Raw genomic sequence first — 19890 nt, forward strand, 5'->3', positions numbered from 1 at the left:
AAATCCGTGGATCCGTAAAAATCATACGTACGTCTGAATGGAGCCTTACAGGGGGTGATCAATGACAGGGGGGTGATCAATGACAGGGGGGTGATCAGGGAGTCTATATGGGTGATCACCCCCCTGTCATTGATCACCCCCCTGTAAGGCTCGATTCAGACGTCCGTATGTGTTTTGCGGATCCGATCCATGTATCCGTGGATCCGTAAAAATAATACGGACGTCTGAATGGAGCCTTACAGGGGGGTGATCAATGACAGGGGGGTGATCAGGGAGTCTATATGGGGTGATCAGTGGTTCATAAAGGGTTAATAAGTGACAGGGGGGTGTAGTGTAGTGTAGTAGTGTTTGGTGCTACTTTACACAGCTACCTGTGTCCTCTGGTGGTCGATCCAAACAAAAGGGACCACCAGAGGACCAGGTAGCAGGTATGTTAGACGCTGTTATCAAAACAGCGTCTAATATACCTGTTAAGGGTTAAAAAAATCGCATCTTCAGCCTGCCAGCGAACGATCGCCGCTGGCAGGCTGGAGATCCACTAGCTTACCTTCCAATCCTGTGAACGCGCGCGCCTGGAAATCACAGGAAATCTCGCGTCTCGCGAGATGACGCGTTTATGCGTGACTGTGCGCAGTGCTGCCGCCTCCGTAACGCGATCCTGCGTTAGGCGGTCCGGAGGCGGTTAAACTTTACAAACTATTGGCGTCATTTATCAAACTGGTGTAAAGTACAACTGGCTTAGTTGCCCATAGTAACCAATCAGATTCCACCTTTCGTTTTGGACAGCTCCTTTGGAAAATAAAAGGTTGAATTGAATTGGTTGCTATGGGCAACTAAGCCAGTTCTACTTTACACCAGTTTGATAAATGACCCCATATGTTACTAGTTTGGGTTCAGTCACAGATTACTGCCAATTGCTGCGGGTTTGAGCAGCAGGACCTCCTGCGATCTGCTTATTCTCAAGGAGGACAAGTGGACAACCCCTTTTAGAGTCTCTGCCTAACTACTCTAGTGGCCTCAATATTGACTGTGTTATACAATAAATTCCAGAGCCAAATATAATAGGCTATAACAAATTAATGAATTTAGCAGTTGGAAGATAATTGAAATATGAACTGGCAGTAATATTGGCCAGTAAAAAGATTGCTTCAAGGAGTCTAGAAGATGCAAGCATTGCCCAGTCATGAAACTTGCCACTGGGGACCATATAAAGTTAGACTTTCTGACTAAAAACATATCTCCATCATTTTTGTTAGTTGAGGAGCCTTCAAGGATTCCAAAACCAATCTATTATTTTCTAATCCATCATAGTCCAGTCAAGTCAACATTGTGAGGACCTCCGCCAAGACTGAGTTATTTTAGCTAAAAAAAACCTGTTGATTATCTGGCTCGAGGATCGTTATTTGGCCGTTGTATATTCTGAGAATTTTATTTGGACCGAGCCTAAGCTACTGTAGTTTGTAGGTATCTGCAGATACAATTTGTTGGCCTGGATATAGCACGAGAGTGCTTCTGGTAAAATGTTATATTTTGTTTCTTTTGACAAAATTTTGAGGATGATCTCCCCCCGTCCCCCAGAAAAAAATTAATTTCCTTTTCATGAAATAATCTATAAAAATTTGAGTATGAGCTGACCTGCCAAGGCTTTTCTAACCTATTTACATACTCTTCTGGTTCCATTTACGGGATATTTAGATATTTACAATGATGTTAGGGTCATTTAAGGGGAAATACAATCGTCATATCAAAAAAAAATATTTGAAAGCCGTACAACAAAGGATTTAACTTCACTCTGGTGGAACATTACTGAATTTCTAATGAATCCCAGTCTGTGCTCTACACACTGGGCTTACTACAGCAGCAGAAGCATGCTCTGGATCTGTGTGCATAGATGTGTGTGTCACTGTTTGCTAACACTGAGCAGGCACTAAATCACCCACCCCATCTCCTCGCCAACTCCAAGACATTCCCTGGGGGGGAGAGTTAAGGTGTAGATTCAGTTGCAGATGCCATCAAAGACCTGAAGGATTTTCCCCAGTTACAGTTCTCTCTGCTTCTAGTGGATGAGCAGGTTACTTTCTAAGGTCAATCTTCCAGTTCTCCTACTCCTTCTGACTCAAGGATACAGGTATGTGGATGACTCTGCTGTACTGCGCCGATCTACAGCTCCTAATATTCGATATATTTTTTATACTATAATATATAGATGCATTGACTGCATGTAACCAGATTTTCTTGAAAGTAAAAATAAAATAATAATGTTATTATTTAAAAAAAAATGTGTGCAATTATTCATTTAATAGTATGTATTTTAGGAGTAAAAAAAAAGTATTGTTTTTTAATCAATTTAGTTGTATTCGTTTAAAGATTTATTTCATGGGTTAAATTTTTTTATTGCATGATGTAATGTAACCATTTTTTTATTTTGAAGTTTGCTTTTCATCTTTATTGTATATTCTGTGTAAAAAAATGTTGATGGTCATTACAACCGAAATGATATATAATAGTAATACTTAGCAATTGTATAATTTATATTATTATAGAATATATTTTAATGTTAGTAGTATTGCTAACAATCATAAACGTATGCATACTACATTATATATATTATACATGTTCTATTATTAATAGTAATAATACAGCATCAGATAATGCAAGTCAAAATTACAAATATACATACTGTAGTAATAATAGTAAGAATGATAAAGAACAGTACATTCTGTCATTCTTATTTGATGTTATTACTATATTTATAGCGTATCGTTATTATATTAATGTTACTACAATACTATAAAAATACTATACTATTGTTTATAACAATGATAGATAATACATAACAGCTGCTGTGACCATCATGTTTCCATAGAATTACAATTGCATGCATGGCCAATATTTGCCTAAGGGCTCATGCACACGAACGTATTTTCTTTCCATGTCCGTTCTGTTTTATTTGCGGACCCATTCATTTCAATGCGCCTACAAAAAAACAGAAGGTACCCCGTGGGCATTCCGTTTCCGTATGTCCGTGTCTCCGTTCCGCAAAAAATAGAACATGTCCTATTATTGTCTGGGTTACGGACAAAGATACCACTGTTCTATTAAGGGCCAGCTGTTCCATTCCGCAAATTTGGTATGCACACGGACGTTATCCGTATTTTTTGCGGACTACAAAATGCATACGGTCGAGTGCATGAGCCCTAACCGCGTGACAGTCGCATCCAATACATGTCCCTGCTATGAGTATGTGGCTTCTATGGAAACATGTAGGGTGGAAAAATCTGATGCACTAGGTGACGCAGGTCACTGGCCCACATTTGATGTAAAATTGCAACTTTGCTAAACTTGAAAAGTGACAACAAATGTAAGCATGGTCTCCAAGGGGGCGGAGTTTAGGCAACAGTAAGCAACACTGGTCAAAATGGCACGAATTTGGAGGCACATCTAAACCTGCATCAGTGCACCAGACTTAAGCCTCATTCACACGTCAGGGTTTTGGTCAGGGATTTCCATCAGTGATTGTGAGTGAGCCAAAACCAGGATTGGAGCCTCCACAGACATAAGGTCTCATGCACACAAATGTATTTTCTTTCCGCGTCTGTTCTGTTTTTTTTGCGGACCGTATGAAGAACCATTCATTTCAATAGGTCGGCAAAAAGAACGGAAGGTACTCCGTGTGCATTCTGTTTCCATATGTACGTATTTCTGTTCCGCCAAAAAATAGAAAATGTCCTATTAGGCTCCATTCACACGTCCGTAATAATGGGCCGTATCCGTTCCGCAAATTGCGGAACAGGTGCGGACCCATTCATTCTCTATGGGGACGGAATGGATGCGGAGACCACACCATGTGCTCTCCGCATCCGCATTTCCGGAGCGCGCCGCCGATCTTCTGGTCCTCGGCTCCGGAAAAAAATAGAACATGTCCTATTCTTGATTCGCAATTGCGGACAAGAATAGGCATTTCTATGGGGTTGCTGGCCTGGTGTATTGCGGCTCCGCAATTTGCGGACCCGCAATGCACTACGGATGTGTGAATGGACCCTTAGGCTACATTCACACGACCTTATGTGTTTTTCCGTCCGCAAAACACTGATCCGCAAAAAATAAACGGATGACGTCCTTTTGGCATCTGTATTGCATCCTTTTTTTTGCGGATCCATTGTAACAATGCCTATACTTGTCCACAAAATGGACATGCTCTATATTTTATGCGGGGCTACGGAACGGACATACGGATGCGGACAGCACACGGACCCATTGAAATGAATTGGTCTTCATCCAATCCGCAAAAAAATGGAACGGACACAGAAACAAAATACTTTCATGTAAATGTAGCTTTATTGTCCGCATTACTGACAAGGATAGGACTGTTCTATTAGGGGCCAGCTGTTCCGTTCTGCAAAATACGGAATGCACACGGACGGTATTTTTTGTGGATCAGTTTTATACGGACCGCAAAATACTTACCGTCATGTGCATGAGCCCTAAGGCCTCTTGCATACGACTGTATGGCTTTTTCTATATTTTGTGGTCCGCAAAAAACGGATCCGCAAAAATACGGATGATGTCCATGTGCATTCCGTTTTTTGCGGAAAGGAACAGCTGGCCCCTGATAGAACAGTACTATCCTTGTCCGTTATGCGGACAATAATATGACATGTTCTATCTTTGAACGGAAAAACAGAAATACGGAAACGGAAGACTTACAGAGGACCTTCTGTTTTTTTTTTTGCGGATCCATTGAAATTAATGGTTCCGTATACAGTCTGTATACGGAACGCAAAAAAAAACAGAAAGTAAACGGGAAAAAAACGTTTGTGTGGAACAGGAAACATCTGCACCTGTTCTGTGTTTAGAGCCGCACCTGGTTTTGGCTCACAATCACTGATGGAAATCACTGACAGAACACTGACGTGTGAATGAGGCCTTACTGTGTACCTTTTAATAGACTGGCACAAGTCACTACAACTGTCTTCTTAGATGGGCATAAGATAAGGCAAAGTTAAAACTATGCAGCGCTGCAGGACACCTGACCCGGAGATTCCTTAAGTATTTTTACTATTTCCAGAAAAAAATAATAATACACGTTTCGGAGATGAAACATCCCTTTTGTCAGTTTCACTGGTCATTCGATAGTCAACTTTGCCTTTTCTGTGATAATCGGACATACGACGTGCAGCAGCAGACTCCACGCAAAACGGATCCGGCATTGCGGTCTGCGCATGCTCAGACCGCAAAAAATGTGAAAAAAAATAAATGCCGGATCCGTTTTTTCCAGATGACACCGGAGAGACGGCTGCGGCATCTCAATGCATTTGTCATACGCATCAGGATCCTGATCTGTCTGACAAATGGCATCAGTTTGCATACGTTTTGACGGATCCAGCAGGTAGTTCCGGTGACGGAATCCTCTGCCGCAAGTGTGAAAGTACCCTTATAAAGTACAGTATAATGGTACCGTCATCAAGACAATTTCTTGTGTAACACCTTTCTGATTTCTAGGAAGAGGCCATCAGCTGCCGGAGAGTGCAGACATGACACTAATACACATGCATCCCTTCCTCCCTGGCTTGCTCCTGTGGATTATACAGCTCTCCATTACTTTTGTGCTGGCCAGTGCTACTGAACTGCTGCATCCTTCCAACAGCACCGACACTGACCTCATGTTTGGCATTGGGATTCCTAGAAACAGGAGGAAACGTTACATATCTCCCAGAGACATGAGCGCCTTGTTGGACTATCATAACCGAGTGCGATCCAAAGTCTCCCCTCCAGCTGCTAACATGGAATATATGGTAAGTGCCGAGTCCTGAATAGGACACAAAAGATGTGGCGGTATAGCAGGGCCGAGTGTGTCCTTTGACAAATCTTATTGCAGCAAGACCAGGTGTTTTCTGTGTTTTGTGCCAGTTTTTGTTATATGGCAAATTTTGTTCTGCTAGGTCTGTAATACTCTATCAATCCAGTATAAGTGGCTCTACAATAATGATTTTCTGGAATTAGAGAATTAGTCGGCCTTTTCCCAGAAACAGCGCCACTCTTGTCCATGGGTTTGTGTGGGATTGCAGCTGAACTTCATTTACAGTAAGTTATGCGGTACCAGACACAGTCTCTAGACAAGAGTGGCGCTGCTTCTGGAAAATGATCAGACCCAGACAACCTTTAACACAAGTAACCTGCTGTCTATACGGAACATCTTGGATTGTAGCCAGCAGTTCCACTTCTCACCACCAGATGGCAACGCACAAATTTCATTCAAATAGCAGATATAGTATTTCAACAATGGGTTCTTGATGAAGAACAACAACAAATACAAAATTAGTAATGTACTTTTCTCACAAGGAAGTCTTTGTGAATCTTAGCACATACTTTATACATTTTTAGGTTGTCCGGGGGACTTAAATATTGATGATTTTAGAATGGTGGGGGTCTGACTCCAGGTACCCCCGTTCAGCAGCTGTTGGAAGAGGCTGCTGTTATCCGGCAAGTGCTACAGCTTCTTCTTTGACCTGTGACCTCACATCCATCAGTCGCATGACCTTTCTGAAGCTCGATCCCATTCAAGAGAGTTTGACTGAGCTGCAGTAACAAGCACAACCACCAGGGACGCACACACATTTTATTATATGATGGAAAAAATGGAACAAGTGCTTTAAAACTATGGTGCTTGTTCTCATTACCATATTTCTCTACCTATTTACACCAGACAATTGGCATAAATACATTGTTAAATCTCTTCACGGCTATTAATCTGCTTCCTTTCAGTGCATGAATAAACTGGCTGATTGAAGCGTGGAGGTACTGCATTGGATCTTATAAAGTTACCATTGATTTCAATAAAATCTGTAAAAATCACTTTGCACTGAACTCCCCCTAGTGGCATCTGGAGCAAAATGCCAATCTTTGTCTGGACTGGGAGAATTTCAGTGCTGCACTCCCTTTCACTCTGCACACAAGGGGCGTAGCTATAGGGGAAGCAGGGGAAGCGGCTGCTTTGGGGCCCAAACTCAGAAGGGGCCCACCCAGGAGGAGGACTAAAAGATTTTAATGTCAAGGCCCCCATAACAGTATTATACAATGATGATATATACAGCGACACCAGGCTTGGACTGGCCCCCAGGGGTACAGGAGAATCCCCCAGTGGGCCCCTGAGCGAGGTGGGCCCCTAGTCTCCCACCCCCTGCACAAGTGGCACAGAACACATTAGATTTACTGCACTAAATACATATATTCAATGTATAGCACCTCAACCAGCCTATGTTCATATAAAAAACGTGTTAAATTATTTATTATATTTGAATGTATCCAGACGGTGGGCCCCCAAAATAAATTTTACGGTAGGCCCTAGGTACCCCAGTCCGACACTGAGTGACACTGTAGGAAACAGATGGAGCAGCTACTGGGTTTGGTCTGAGAGAGTTATCTTGACTAGCCACAAGAGTGGGGGTTTCACAGGAGGAGGTAGTTGCGAATAAGTTTCTTGGGGGGGCCCAATCAAAAATGTGCTGTGGGGCCCAGTCATTTCTAGTTCTAGTATAAGGAGCTATTGCCACCTATTCACAGGATAGGTGATAAATGTAGGATCTCTGGGGGTGCAACTGCTGGGCCCCCCCTCCCCCAATCCCAAAAATAGTTGTGCACATATCAGTCCACCGCTCCCTTAACTTCTATGGGATCAATGGAGCACTTGCTTTAATTACTTTTTATTTCAGTTTGAAAGCAGATGACATGAACACCAGACCCTAAGCTGCAATTTGGGACATCGGACAGTCTAAAGGGGCCATAAATCTTATCATCATTCAAGTAAAAGTAATACCAGACTCAGTCCATGCCCTCGGCATGGTGTGGCAGGCCTAGAGGTCCTTCAGAATGCACCAATCCTCTGTCCATCCTCTGATCCTGCTGCTTGTTAGGCCTCTGTGCATCTGTTATGAGCAGGCTTTTGAGTTCTTTTTAGAGGTCATATTTTAAAAAAAATTGCACAAATAACCCTGTAATCCACATGAAAACCCAACAAAAATCACCTGGGTATTTGCAGACTATCTATAAATTTACAGATGGACAGCAACCCTTCACCATGAGCCAGATATGGTACTTTGGAGGTAGTCATAGACAGCATAGATTTGCTCTAAATAAATTTTGGGCCATGAAGAATATACCAAAGAAGGGCATCTAAGGAGCTCACTGGTCACATCTTTGTGCCATGGGAGTTTCCCCATGAACCCTTGAACTGTTCATTGATAACATTTTGTGGAGCTGGAAGAAGTAGACTTTCTGTTGTATGCCATACCCTCAGTAAGATCATAGGACATATGTGGGGTTCTCGATATCTGGCTACAGAAGACTGTCGTTTGACAGAAATTTTTATATTTTGGTAGATGTGAAGTAGTTTGGAATTCATATGGGGTCTAAATATACCAAAGGACTGAATTTTTGGAAGCATCAAAGTAGTTAAGACATTAGGTTTCTTGCATGGTATTATGGGGACATCTAGAAGTACCTTGTATCTCATTGTAGACTTCGTCATAACACAATGGGGCACATTTATTAACACTGGTGTTTCATAAAAAACTGGCAATTCATAAAAGAAATATGCTGGAGTACGACGTGTCAAATAAATAGTCGCAGGTCTCTTAATAAATTTGGCGTATCTTCTGGCAGTATGTGCGCCATAAAATCAAATCTATGTCAGTTACGACCTGGCATAGATTTTAACTATAATTTCTGATGTAAATTATAGTAAATCAATCAGGCTGAGGGAAGGTCCACCTACATTTTTCAAAAGTCTTGAGATCATGATAAAATTGGAAAAAGTTGCATATTTTCGGCACAAAATGTTGCTTGCTATAATTGCCTATTCTGTATGTGAAATGATACACTGTCACGTTGAATTCTAAAAATATTTAACTCGAGACTCTTAGGTTACTAGAATTGTGATACCTGGAGCTTTACAATGATACACTTAACTCTTGAGACTTATATTAGCCACCTAACTGTTTTGCCCAAGTCCAGCTCCAGCAGTGGGAAAAGTAGCTAACTGGAGGGAGGAGAGCTGCTTTAGATGCTGCTATTTCCTGAATGGTAGCTAGAAACATTCAACTGGTCTTGTTTGAAAGCTGACATTCCAGGCTTTCATACAATACCAGAATGACAGCACATTCAGTACAGGGGAAGATATCACTGATAGAAATCTGGATGCTGCTAATGCAGCTAAAAGTGAAAGTAACAGCAGGTTTCTAGCTGCTACCATTCAGTAGAAAGCAGCATCTGAAGCCACCCACCCCCCTCCAGTTAGTTACTTTTTTTTTTTGATGAGGCATACTTCTGCCTCATCAGAATGCAGTAAGAAAATCATCATTAGAAACTCACTGCTTGAAGGTACTGCTGGCGGTTTGGGATGGCTTTTGCCGCTGACAGGTTCCCTTTAAAAGACACAGGGTTAATGATGTCAATAATCTCATAAGGGTCAATAAATCGAGGTGCAAATTTACCCGAACGTACCTTAAGACGCAAATTATTGGTGGATAACCATACCTTGTCTCCCAACCCAAAATCCACCCCTCTAGAGCGCCTTTTGTCAACATTAATCTTTTGAATCTCCTGGGCTTTTTTCAGGTTGGACTGAACCTGGGCCCAGACTGTGCACAGTTCTTTAACTACTAAATCCGCTTCAGGAATCTGAGAGGAAGATGGCGAGAATGAGCTAAATCGTGGATGAAATCCAAGAATACAAAAGATTTTTAGACAAATTCACTTGATTTTTAATGGCGAATTCAGCCAACGACAAATGTTTCATCCAAAGATGTTGGTTGTCGGAGACGTAACACCTCAAATACTGTTCTAAAGACTGGTTTAAACGTTCAGTTTAACCGTTGGTTTCAGGATGAAAGGCCGAAGAAAAAGGTCAATGCAGCTAGCTATCAGGAGATTTTGGAGCACTTCATGCTTCCATCTGCTGAAAAGCTTTATGGAGATCAAGATTTCATTTTTCAGCACGACCTGGCACCTGCTCACAGTGCCAAAACCACTGGTAAATGGTTTACTGACCATGGTATTACTGTGCTCAATTGGCCTGCCAACTCTCCTGACCTGAACCCCATAGAGAATCTGTGGGATATTGGGAAGAGAAAGTTGAGAGATGCAAGACCCAACACTCTGGATGAGCTTAAGGCCGCTATCGAAGCATCCTGAGCCTCCATAACACCTCAGCAGTGCCACAGGCTGATTGCCGCCATGCCACGCCGCATTGAAGCAGTCATTTCTGCAAAAGGATTCCTGACCAAGTATTGAGTGCATAACTGAACATAATTATTTGAAGGTTGACTTTTTTTGTATTAAAAACACTTTTCTTTTATTGGTCGGATGAAATATGCTAATTTTTTTAGATAGGAATTTTGGGTTTTCATGAGCTGTATGCCAAAATCATCAATATTAAAACAATAAAAGGCTTGAACTACTTCAGTTGTGTGTAATGAATCTAAAATATATGAAAGTCTAATGTTTATCAGTACATTACAGAAAATAATGAACTTTATCACAATATGCAAAATTTTTTAGAAGGACCTGTATATGACAAAAGGCCCTCCAAAATTTTGAGACGAATGGAACACCTCTATCCGAAACCACATTCTCCAGAATTCCATGTAGGCGTATTACATGGTCCACGAAAAAGGGAAGCTAAAGTTTTAGCATTGGGTAATTTTGAGGAATGAAATGAACCATTTTGCTGAACCTGTCAACGGTTACCCACACAACCGACTTACCCTTCGAAACCGGACCTAGGAGTCTTGGACCTGGCACAAACCAAGGTGGGCCACCAGTAGAACCTGAAAACTAGTTACTTGGTGGCATTAATGCCAAGATGCCCACTGAAAGCAGAATTGTGGCACTCATCTACCAGTCGGAGACGCCGATGACCAGAGACAAACAACTTATCTTTAGGGGATTGTACCGGAGCCAAGTGTTGTCCCGCAGTAATCTCAGTCGTCAAATCGGAAGAGACCACAGCCACAATGATACCTGCTGGCAAAATAGGTTCTGGTGGAGTATCAGGAGACTGAAAGGCACAAAAACTCTGGGATAGTGCATCAGCTTTGACATTTTTACTTCCTGGCCTGAAAGTAATGCAAAAGTTAAAGCGTGTAAAGAACAATGCCCACCTAGCCTGTCTGGGATTCAAACATTTAGCAGACTCCAAAAACATTAAATTTTTATGATCAGTAAGTACCGTAACACAACGTTGAGCCCCCTCCAAAAAATGACACCATTCCTCAAAGGCCCATTTAATAGCAAGTAACTCTCGATAACCAATATCATAATTTCTCTCAATAGAAGAGAACTTACTAGAAAAGAAGGCGCAAGGCCTCAGGTTCGTGAGAGTTGATGACCCTTGGGATAGTACTGCTCCTACCCCATCCTCAGAGGCATCAACATCAACCACAAAAGGCCTTTTTTGGTCTGGTTGAACCAACACTGGGGCATTAAAGAACCACTTCTTGAGTGTATCAATAGCTTCCATGGCCTCAGGCAACCAATTCACTAGATCTGTCCCTGCTTTGCAATAATAGAAACATTTTTTATAAACTTCCGGTAATAATTAGAAAAGCCCAGAAAGTGTTGTAATGCTTTAAGAGAGGAGGGTCTTACCCATTCCAAAATAGCCTGCACCTTCCCCAGATCCATCTTAAAGGAGTGGGGTGTGAGAATATATCCCAAAAATGAAATTTCCTGCACTCTAAATATACACTTCTCACCCTTCTTGAATAATCGGTCCTCTCGAAGAACCTCCAGTACCTGTCTAGTGTGAATAACGTGAGAATCCCAGTCAGGTGAATAAATCAGAATATGATCTAAATAAACAATCACAAATTTTCCAATAAATTGGCTAAACATTTAATTGACAAAATTTTGGAAAACCGCTGGAGCATCACCTCAGGAGTATTAAAGGCCGTTTTCCACTCATCCCCCTCCTTAATTCGAATAAGATTATAGGCCCCACTGAGATCAAGTTTAGTGAACCAGCGAGCTCCCATAACTTGATTTAACAGGTCTGGGATTAAAGGCAAAGAGTGCTGGTTCTTAACAGTAATCTTATTTAACTCTCTATAATCAATGCATGGTCTCAATCCACCATCCTTTTTTCCCACGAAGAAAAACCCTGCCCCTATAGGAGACACCAAGGGTCTAATATGTCCTTTTTGTAAGCACTCCTTCAAGTAATCCCTTATAGACTTCCGTTCCGGACTGGACAGATTATAAATACGACCCTTAGGGTATTTAGATCCCTGAACAAGATTGATGGCACAATCATATGGTCTATGAGGGGGAAGGAAATCAGCATTGGACATGGAAAAAACATCAGCAAAGTCATTGATATACGTGGGAAGAGTTTTCGACTCCGTAGTGACTCCAGCCTGAATAATAGGTAGACAGCATGAATCACATTTTAACCCCCATTTTTCTTATTTACCCGTGGAACTGTTGATGACTGGGTTATGAACCTGGAGCCAAGAACTACCTCCACGGGTAAATTCTTTAAAATCAAAAAACAAAACTCTGTATGAAGAGCCCCCACAGTCAAGGTCACCTCAGGGGTACAATATTCTACTGTTCACCCACCAAAGGAGTGGAGCCAATAGCAATAATATGAATGGGGTTAGCAAGAGACAAAATGGGCACACCAAGGGAAAGAGCAAAATTGTGGTCAATAAAATTAGAGGCAGACCCAGAATGAATAAATGCCTTCCCAGAACCCTTACAGGTACCAAAAGAAATAACAACAGGTAACAATACTTTCTCTTTAATCATCTCGGGAAGTACCTTATCCTTTTGGACCTCAGGGCGCGGAGATCTCCTGGATCGTTCCAACCAGAGGAAATGTACCATTTCTGGAATTTGGTGCAGTATTCCTCCACAGGTCTGTGTCCCTAAGAGACTTTAATTAAGACTCTGCCACAGCCAACCTATCGGGTTCATCATAGAGTACACTTAAAGCCAGAAAAAATGCTTTAACAGTAGCTAGGCAAGGGAAATCTGTGGGGAGAGAGTAGGCCCATTATTGTGGGTCTCCCTGCAACAAAGAGCTAATAATTCCTACTCTCTGTTGTTCGGAACCCGAAGAGTGTGGGCGTAGACGAAAATAAAGCTTACAGCTCTCCTTAAATGTGTCACGGATGGTGTTGCAGAAAACAAGAAGTAACAAATAAAGATCCGACTGACTTGATCCCAAACCAAGGAACAAATGGGTGAGCCCTATAAAGCCCTAGAGCTCTCCCTGACTGATCAGCCCATGCAAAGATCTTTATGATAGAAAGTTGCATGTCCACATACCTAGACTGAGTGACACCTGCAAATCCTATAATAGTGAGGGGACATGACCACCGGCTCCCTGCACTTAATACGGAGGGAGTCAGGGTCACCTAGAATCAAGCCAACAGGAAAACACAAATACCGAAATAGACTTGTCTGAGAAACCAGCAGTAGTAGCATCTAGCAGTGAGCACAATCCAAGAAGTAGTATAAACCGCAAAGTGAGGCGGTATGGGGAGGGGATATAAAGGGAGGCAATCACTGCTAATAGATGACAGATGGAAGAGGGAGAAGAGATGTCAAAGCGAAACTAAAACAAAAGAACATCATGCAGGAGATACTGAAGAACGTCTGTCAAAACTCTGGCGGTGAAAAAATGTCAGAAACTTCTGGTTACGATCCTCTGAGAAACGAACCGGCAACTTAACATGAGGTTCAAGATTCTGAAAGGAAGAGGCCACTATAAGTGGGGTCTGAAGTAACTCCTGCTGCTGTAGTCTCTCTGCTGTTTCCTGCACCATTTGGGCGAGATTATGTACTTGATCTGTAAGGACTCACGTAGGGTCAATTTTTAGGTAAGGCCTGTGATTCTGTCACGAAAGGTAGGGATAAGTGCAGCCCTAAACTCCACCCACACCTCTGTCCCTACCTACTTGCACAGTCTGTCCTAACCGACGGGTTACAACTGGGCAGCAGTCCCTAGATTGCGTACATGCAGGGGCCTAAAGGATGGAACAACAAAGGGAGGGAACAAAATACACTGACAGGAAACACAGAAGCAATGCTTACCAGGCCGGGTAAGAACCGCAACCAGAGTCAAATACAAGCCGAGTTCAGGAGCCAGGAGATCGCATCAGTACCAGGGGTATCACAAGGTCTAAAGTCAAATACAAGCTGAGATCAGGAGCCAAGAGGTCAAGTTAGTACCACGGGTAATACCAGATCAAAGTCTAATTCAAGCCGAGGTCAAACAAGCAAAGTCACATATGCAGGGTACGCTAGTGAGGTAACAAGAGCAATCACAGGCATCCTGTGGCCAGCAGGTTACCTGTTTAAATAGGCCTAATAGATGGGTCACATGATGTGGCCAGCGTCACGTGACCCACGTCCAACACATCAACACACCTGAGCGCCGACTCATCAACATCGGCGCTCAGTTTCCCCCCTGCTCGTTGTCTAGGGGATGAAGGACATGCTGAGAAGGCGTGCACGGCCGGGTCCTCCCGCCCCCTTGTTACAATGGAGACGAGGACACAGGCCGCGTCCTCGCTTCTCCTCACACATTGGATGCCGTTGGCGCTGCAGGGAGCGAGCGCGTCGCTGGCTCCCGTTACAGATAGCAATAGGAAAAGTGAATCCTCTTCTACTGCGCCACCTCCTTTCCGGAAATAACACTATGGAACACAAATGCACTCCACAGTGCATCACAAGGAATTTTTACTCCATTACTGGAAATATACAGATTGGATAAGACCAGGTGTCTAATATACAGAATCCCTGTTATCCCTATCGAAGGCTGAAAATTATAAAGATCTAATCCAACCAAATAAAAAATATATAAATTGTTAATTAATAATGGGTTAGCATATCTGTACAAGGTATGGAGAAAGAGAGTGGGTGGGGAGTAAAAACAGGTCCAGGGGCTATTCTTTTATTGCCCACTCAAAATAGGAGTATCCAAAAGATATGCCCAAATATTATTATGGGTCAATTTCATAATGATAGATAATATATCCTTCACTTAACCTATTTTGGTCTGATGTGTATGGGCTGCTGGTACATGATAGGGGTTATTAATTAAAAACAGAAAAATGGCTAAAGAAAACAAAATCAAAATATAGAGGAGATTAGTATATCTCAAAGTAAACAACTGAAGGAAAGCTGTTCGTTTAAACCTTCTGGGTGTATTGTTTTTAAATAATAGATCCATCTGGTTTCCCTTTGTAGGATCTTTTTGTTCTAATCCCCTTTCCGGGGAGGGGGGTTGATCACCTCAATTACCTGGAATTTTAAGTCATGTGGATTGCCCTTATTGACCCGTAACACATGATTGGCTATTGGGTATCTCTCTTATGTTTAATATCACCTAGATGGTCCCCAATCCTTCTCCTCAGTTTACGCTTTGTTTTTCCCACATAGTTATACGGACAGCTACACGTAATCGTTTTGCAATTGGAGTAGTCTCACATCTTGTACGACTTTCCTGTTGTAACACTATTAAAGGTCTTAGAGACATTGATAAAGCGACACACTATACAGCCTGCACATTTATAAGTCCCCAATGGTTTTCGGTCAAGCCACATCCCTAAGGGTTGTTGTTTCATGTACATGCTATGAACTAAATGGTCCCTAAGTGATTTTCCTCTCCGAAAAGTAACTGCTGGGTATGGAGTCAGGATATCTACCAGATCTTGGTCCGTGCAGAGGCTGTTCCAATGTCTCCTAAGAATCTCGAAAATTCTACCATGTGCATTATCAAACGTTCCTATTATCCTTATGGGATTCTTTGAATCAATCACTTTTTGGGGTTTTAAAAGTACTCTCCTATCCATAGTTAGTGAATGTTTAAAAGCCTCTTTCGGTATTCTTTCTGGATAGCCCCTGTCGAGAAATATGTTCTTAAGGTCCCTTGACTGTTGAAGGAACATTGTAACATCGGAACAGTTTCTCCTAATTCGAATATATTGCCCCTTTGGTATTCCCTTTTTAAGGGGTTGGGGACGATGACTCTCCCAGTGGAGCAGACTATTCTTGGCTGTAGTTTTTCGGAACGTTTTAGTGTGCAACATGGCTCGTTTCTTCGAGATCCTTAGATCCAGGATGGATATCACATCTTAATTGGCTTCCCATGTAAAATGCAAGTCTACAGGTTTTACATTGATGATTTCTACAAAAGCTTTAAAAGAATCCACTGGGCCATCCCACAATGCCAAGCAGGGCTGTCTTTAACGCGGGCAAAAGGGCCAGCTGCCCCAGGCCCGGTTGCTCCTGGGGGGCCCAAAGTAGCTGCCTCTTGAACCCTGCTGGCCACTACCCCAAATTCAATGACTGTACTAGTACACTACTCACTATCAAAGTAGCGCAGCAGGCAGGCCGGCCCGGATGGCAGCATAATGTCACTCACTTCGTCACGCGCCTGCTTCACCTGCTTCATTAATAAAATGGGAGGAGCAGGCACGTGACGCAGAGAGTGACGTTACGCTGCCATCCAGCTGGCCTGCCTGCTACGCTACTTTGATAGTGAGTACTAGTACAAAGCCGGTACTGGGTGGGCTCCCCCATCTGCAGACGCTCGCAGCTCAGCAGACACTTGGTCCTTTCAATCACCGCCTCCTCCAGTTGGGCCCCTTGGAGCCCACATTGATCCCCGCATCTCAGCTGGTCTCCACAGAAATCCTAGAGGCTCTGCAGCGCCCCCAAAGTTTATCCCGGGCCTCCGATCACTGTCCGCGGGAAAAGAGAGAGACCCCATCCCAGAGCAACTCATCAGGGGGCTGCAGGGTGAGGGAGTGGATGAGCCCCAGGTTGAGGAGCAGCAGAGGGGCCTGCAGGCTGGGGGGCTGCCGGGGAAGCATGAGTGACAGGCCCCGCCAAATATGACATCCCAGGCAGAGGAGGAGGAGAGGTAGGGGGCAGGTAGGTCGGCCAACGTGGACGAGGGGAACACAGAGAGCCCAAATCTAAGGGGGGAGTAGCAATGTAACAGAGGACTGGGGGGGGGGGTCAGTCTGCCGTATACAATGTAACAATCTACAGGTCAGAGAAGACTGCAGGACACTGTTATGGGGGGTGGGGAATCTATGGATGACACATATATATGTGTCATCCACCGATCCCCTCAATAACAGTGTCATCCACAGATGCCCCCATAACAGTGCGTCATCCACAGATGCCCCCATAACAGTGCATCATCCACAGATGCCCCCATGACAGTGTCATCCACAGTTGCCCCCATAACAGTCCATCATTCACAGTTACCCCCATAACAATGTGTAAGTATTTACAGTAATTCACTGTAAGCTATATTTTATATATTACTTGTTTTATGTGACTAAGGGTGCTGGGTGGTTGGAGAAGGGGGGTGTTGTGGTGGAGGGCGTGATTGCATGCTAGGATGTGGGAAGGCGGGATCCAGGGGGCCCAAGTAAATTCTTGCCCAGGGTCCAATCAATATTAAAGACGGCCCTGATGCCAAGATGTTATCAATATATCTTCCCCAAAAGAGAATGTGGGTGGTCCAGTGGTTCTCCTCCTCCGCAAAGATAATCCTGTCCTCCCACCAGCCCAGGAGCAAATTTGCATAAGTGGGTGCACATGGGCTACCCATAGCGGTGCCCCTGAGCTGGTGGTAGAACTTTAATCTAAAGAGGAAGTAATTGTGCATTAGAATAAATCTAAGTAGATTTATTACAAACGCATTATGTGGGCGAAAGTTAATGCCTCTGGTATCCAGAAAATATTAAACGGCTTTTATACCCCACTCATGAGGTATACTGCTACAGCCTTATCAATTGATGCCAGCAAGGTCTGTTCCTCCACAGCAATATCCTGAATTTTGAGTATAAGACCCGTTGTATCCCTGTTGTAGGATGGTAAAGAGGTAAAAAACAAACCCAAAACCCTATCCACATAGATGCTAATATTCTGAGATAGAGAATACACCCCTGAAACTATCGGTCTACCCTTCAAAGTGGTACATCCTTTGTGTATTTTGGGTAATGAGTAAAAAGCCGGGATCTGTGGGTTATTCGGGGTCATAAATTTTATTTCGTCCTTTGATATTAATTTGCACTCAAATGCTTCCACAAGAATAGATGTAATTTCCTCAATATAAATATCTGTAGGATCAAATTGTAACACCTCATAACAGGAACGATCATCCAGTAATGAGTGACACATTTTCAAATAAGTATCGTGATCTAAAAGTACTATATTCCTGCCTTCATCAGACTGTTTTACAATTATCTCTTTATCCCTTTCCAAGGTGGATAATGCTTCTCTTTCCTCCAATGTTAGATTAAACCATTGGTCTCTACTAGTGTTGGGTGAGCATACTCGGCCGAACACTAATTTTACTCGAGCATCGCGATGCTCAGCACATCGTGGTGTTCGGCCGAATACCGCGCGTGCTCGAGCACGATGCTCAAGTCTCCTCCCCGCACATTTGTTGGCTGCTACGCAGCCAATAAATGTGCAGGTGAGTACTGGCACTCACTGATAATGCTGCTGCAGACAGCAACATTATCTGCGCTACATCTCCTGTGTAACATGTGCGCAGCCTAAAAATATCTGTGACATCCAGTGTACTTTTTCAGTAGGCGGTGTCCGCTGCGGACAGTTACATTACCTGCGCTACATCTCCTGTATAACGTTTGCGTATCTGAAATATCAGTGACATTCAGTCAAATTTTTTTGCTGCTGGTGGCAGCGACATTACTTGCGCTACATCTCCTGTATAACAGTTGCCCATCCTAAATATCAGTGACATTAATTCAGTGTAATTTTTTATTAGCCGCTGGCGACAGTGACATTACTTGCGCTACACCTCCTGTATCACGTTTGTGCATCCTAAAGATCAGTGACATTCATTCAGTGTAATTTTGGATTAGGCGGTGGTGACAGCGATATTAATTGCGCTATACCTCCTGTTTAACGCGTGCGCATCCTAAATATCGGTGACATTCATTCAGTGTAATTTTTTATTAGGCGGTGGTGACGGCTACATTAATTGCGCTATACCTTCTGTGTAACGTGTGCACATCCTAAAAATATCTGTGACATTCTGTGTACTTTATTTGTGCATACACTTACAAAACCTGCGCTACTGTACGTGTGACATACTTGCAAGCATATATACCATTTAATATGCGCAAGGCGAGCAGTAAGGGACAGGGATGTGGCCATGCTGCTGATGGTGCATGCAGAGGCCGTGGCCCTGGGCGCGGTGAAACTGTGCCTGCTGCCAGAGCACAAGAAACACACTCATCCACTATACCTAGCTTCATGTCGCAGCTTGCAGGGCGGCGCAGGACACCAGGATCAGTGCGACCAGGTGGTCGGTTGTATTGCAGCAGATAATGCTTCCAGTCGGTTAAGCACCACCCTGTCTTCCACAATGTCTAGTTTCAGTAGCCAAGTCAGGTCAACAGAATCCTCACCCTGATACTCCTTCCACCCACCATGAAGAGTTTTGGCAAACAAGTGATCCCACACTTGGATATTCCGAGAAGCTGTTTTCATCGCCATTCCTTAATTTGGGCCTCTTGCCAAGCCTGCTTGAAGAGAGACATGAGGAGATCTTGTGCCCTGATTCCCAAACTCTGGAGCATCCACAGTCAGAAGAAGTGTTACGAGGTGGATGATGATGAGACACAGTGGCCAATAAGTCGATCGCAATTAGTGTCTCAAGAGGTTCATGATGAGGATGAGACACAGTTGTCAATAACTGAGGTTGTTGTTAGGTCAGCAAGTCAGGAGAATGACCAGAGTGTTGAAGTGGAAGAGGAGGTGCCGGACGATGAAGTCACTGACCCAACCTGGGAAGGTAGTAATCTCCCTTGCCAATGGGTAGGTGTTCTGCAG

General features: G+C 43.3%; 1 protein-coding gene across 1 annotated transcript in view; it reads left to right on the plus strand.

Annotated features, from left to right (window-relative positions):
* Positions 1-5534: 5534 nt before the first annotated feature.
* The window catches only part of LOC122941869 (peptidase inhibitor R3HDML-like), a 46659-nt gene continuing 32303 nt past the window's right edge, over positions 5535-19890 (plus strand). Inside the window, exon 1 of the mRNA XM_044299358.1 lies at positions 5535-5795. Within this exon, the coding sequence (XP_044155293.1) occupies positions 5535-5795 (261 nt within the window). The remainder of the gene's footprint in view (positions 5796-19890) is intronic.

This window comes from Bufo gargarizans, chromosome 6 (assembly GCF_014858855.1).
Source record: "Bufo gargarizans isolate SCDJY-AF-19 chromosome 6, ASM1485885v1, whole genome shotgun sequence".
NCBI classification, from domain to species: domain Eukaryota; kingdom Metazoa; phylum Chordata; class Amphibia; order Anura; family Bufonidae; genus Bufo; species Bufo gargarizans.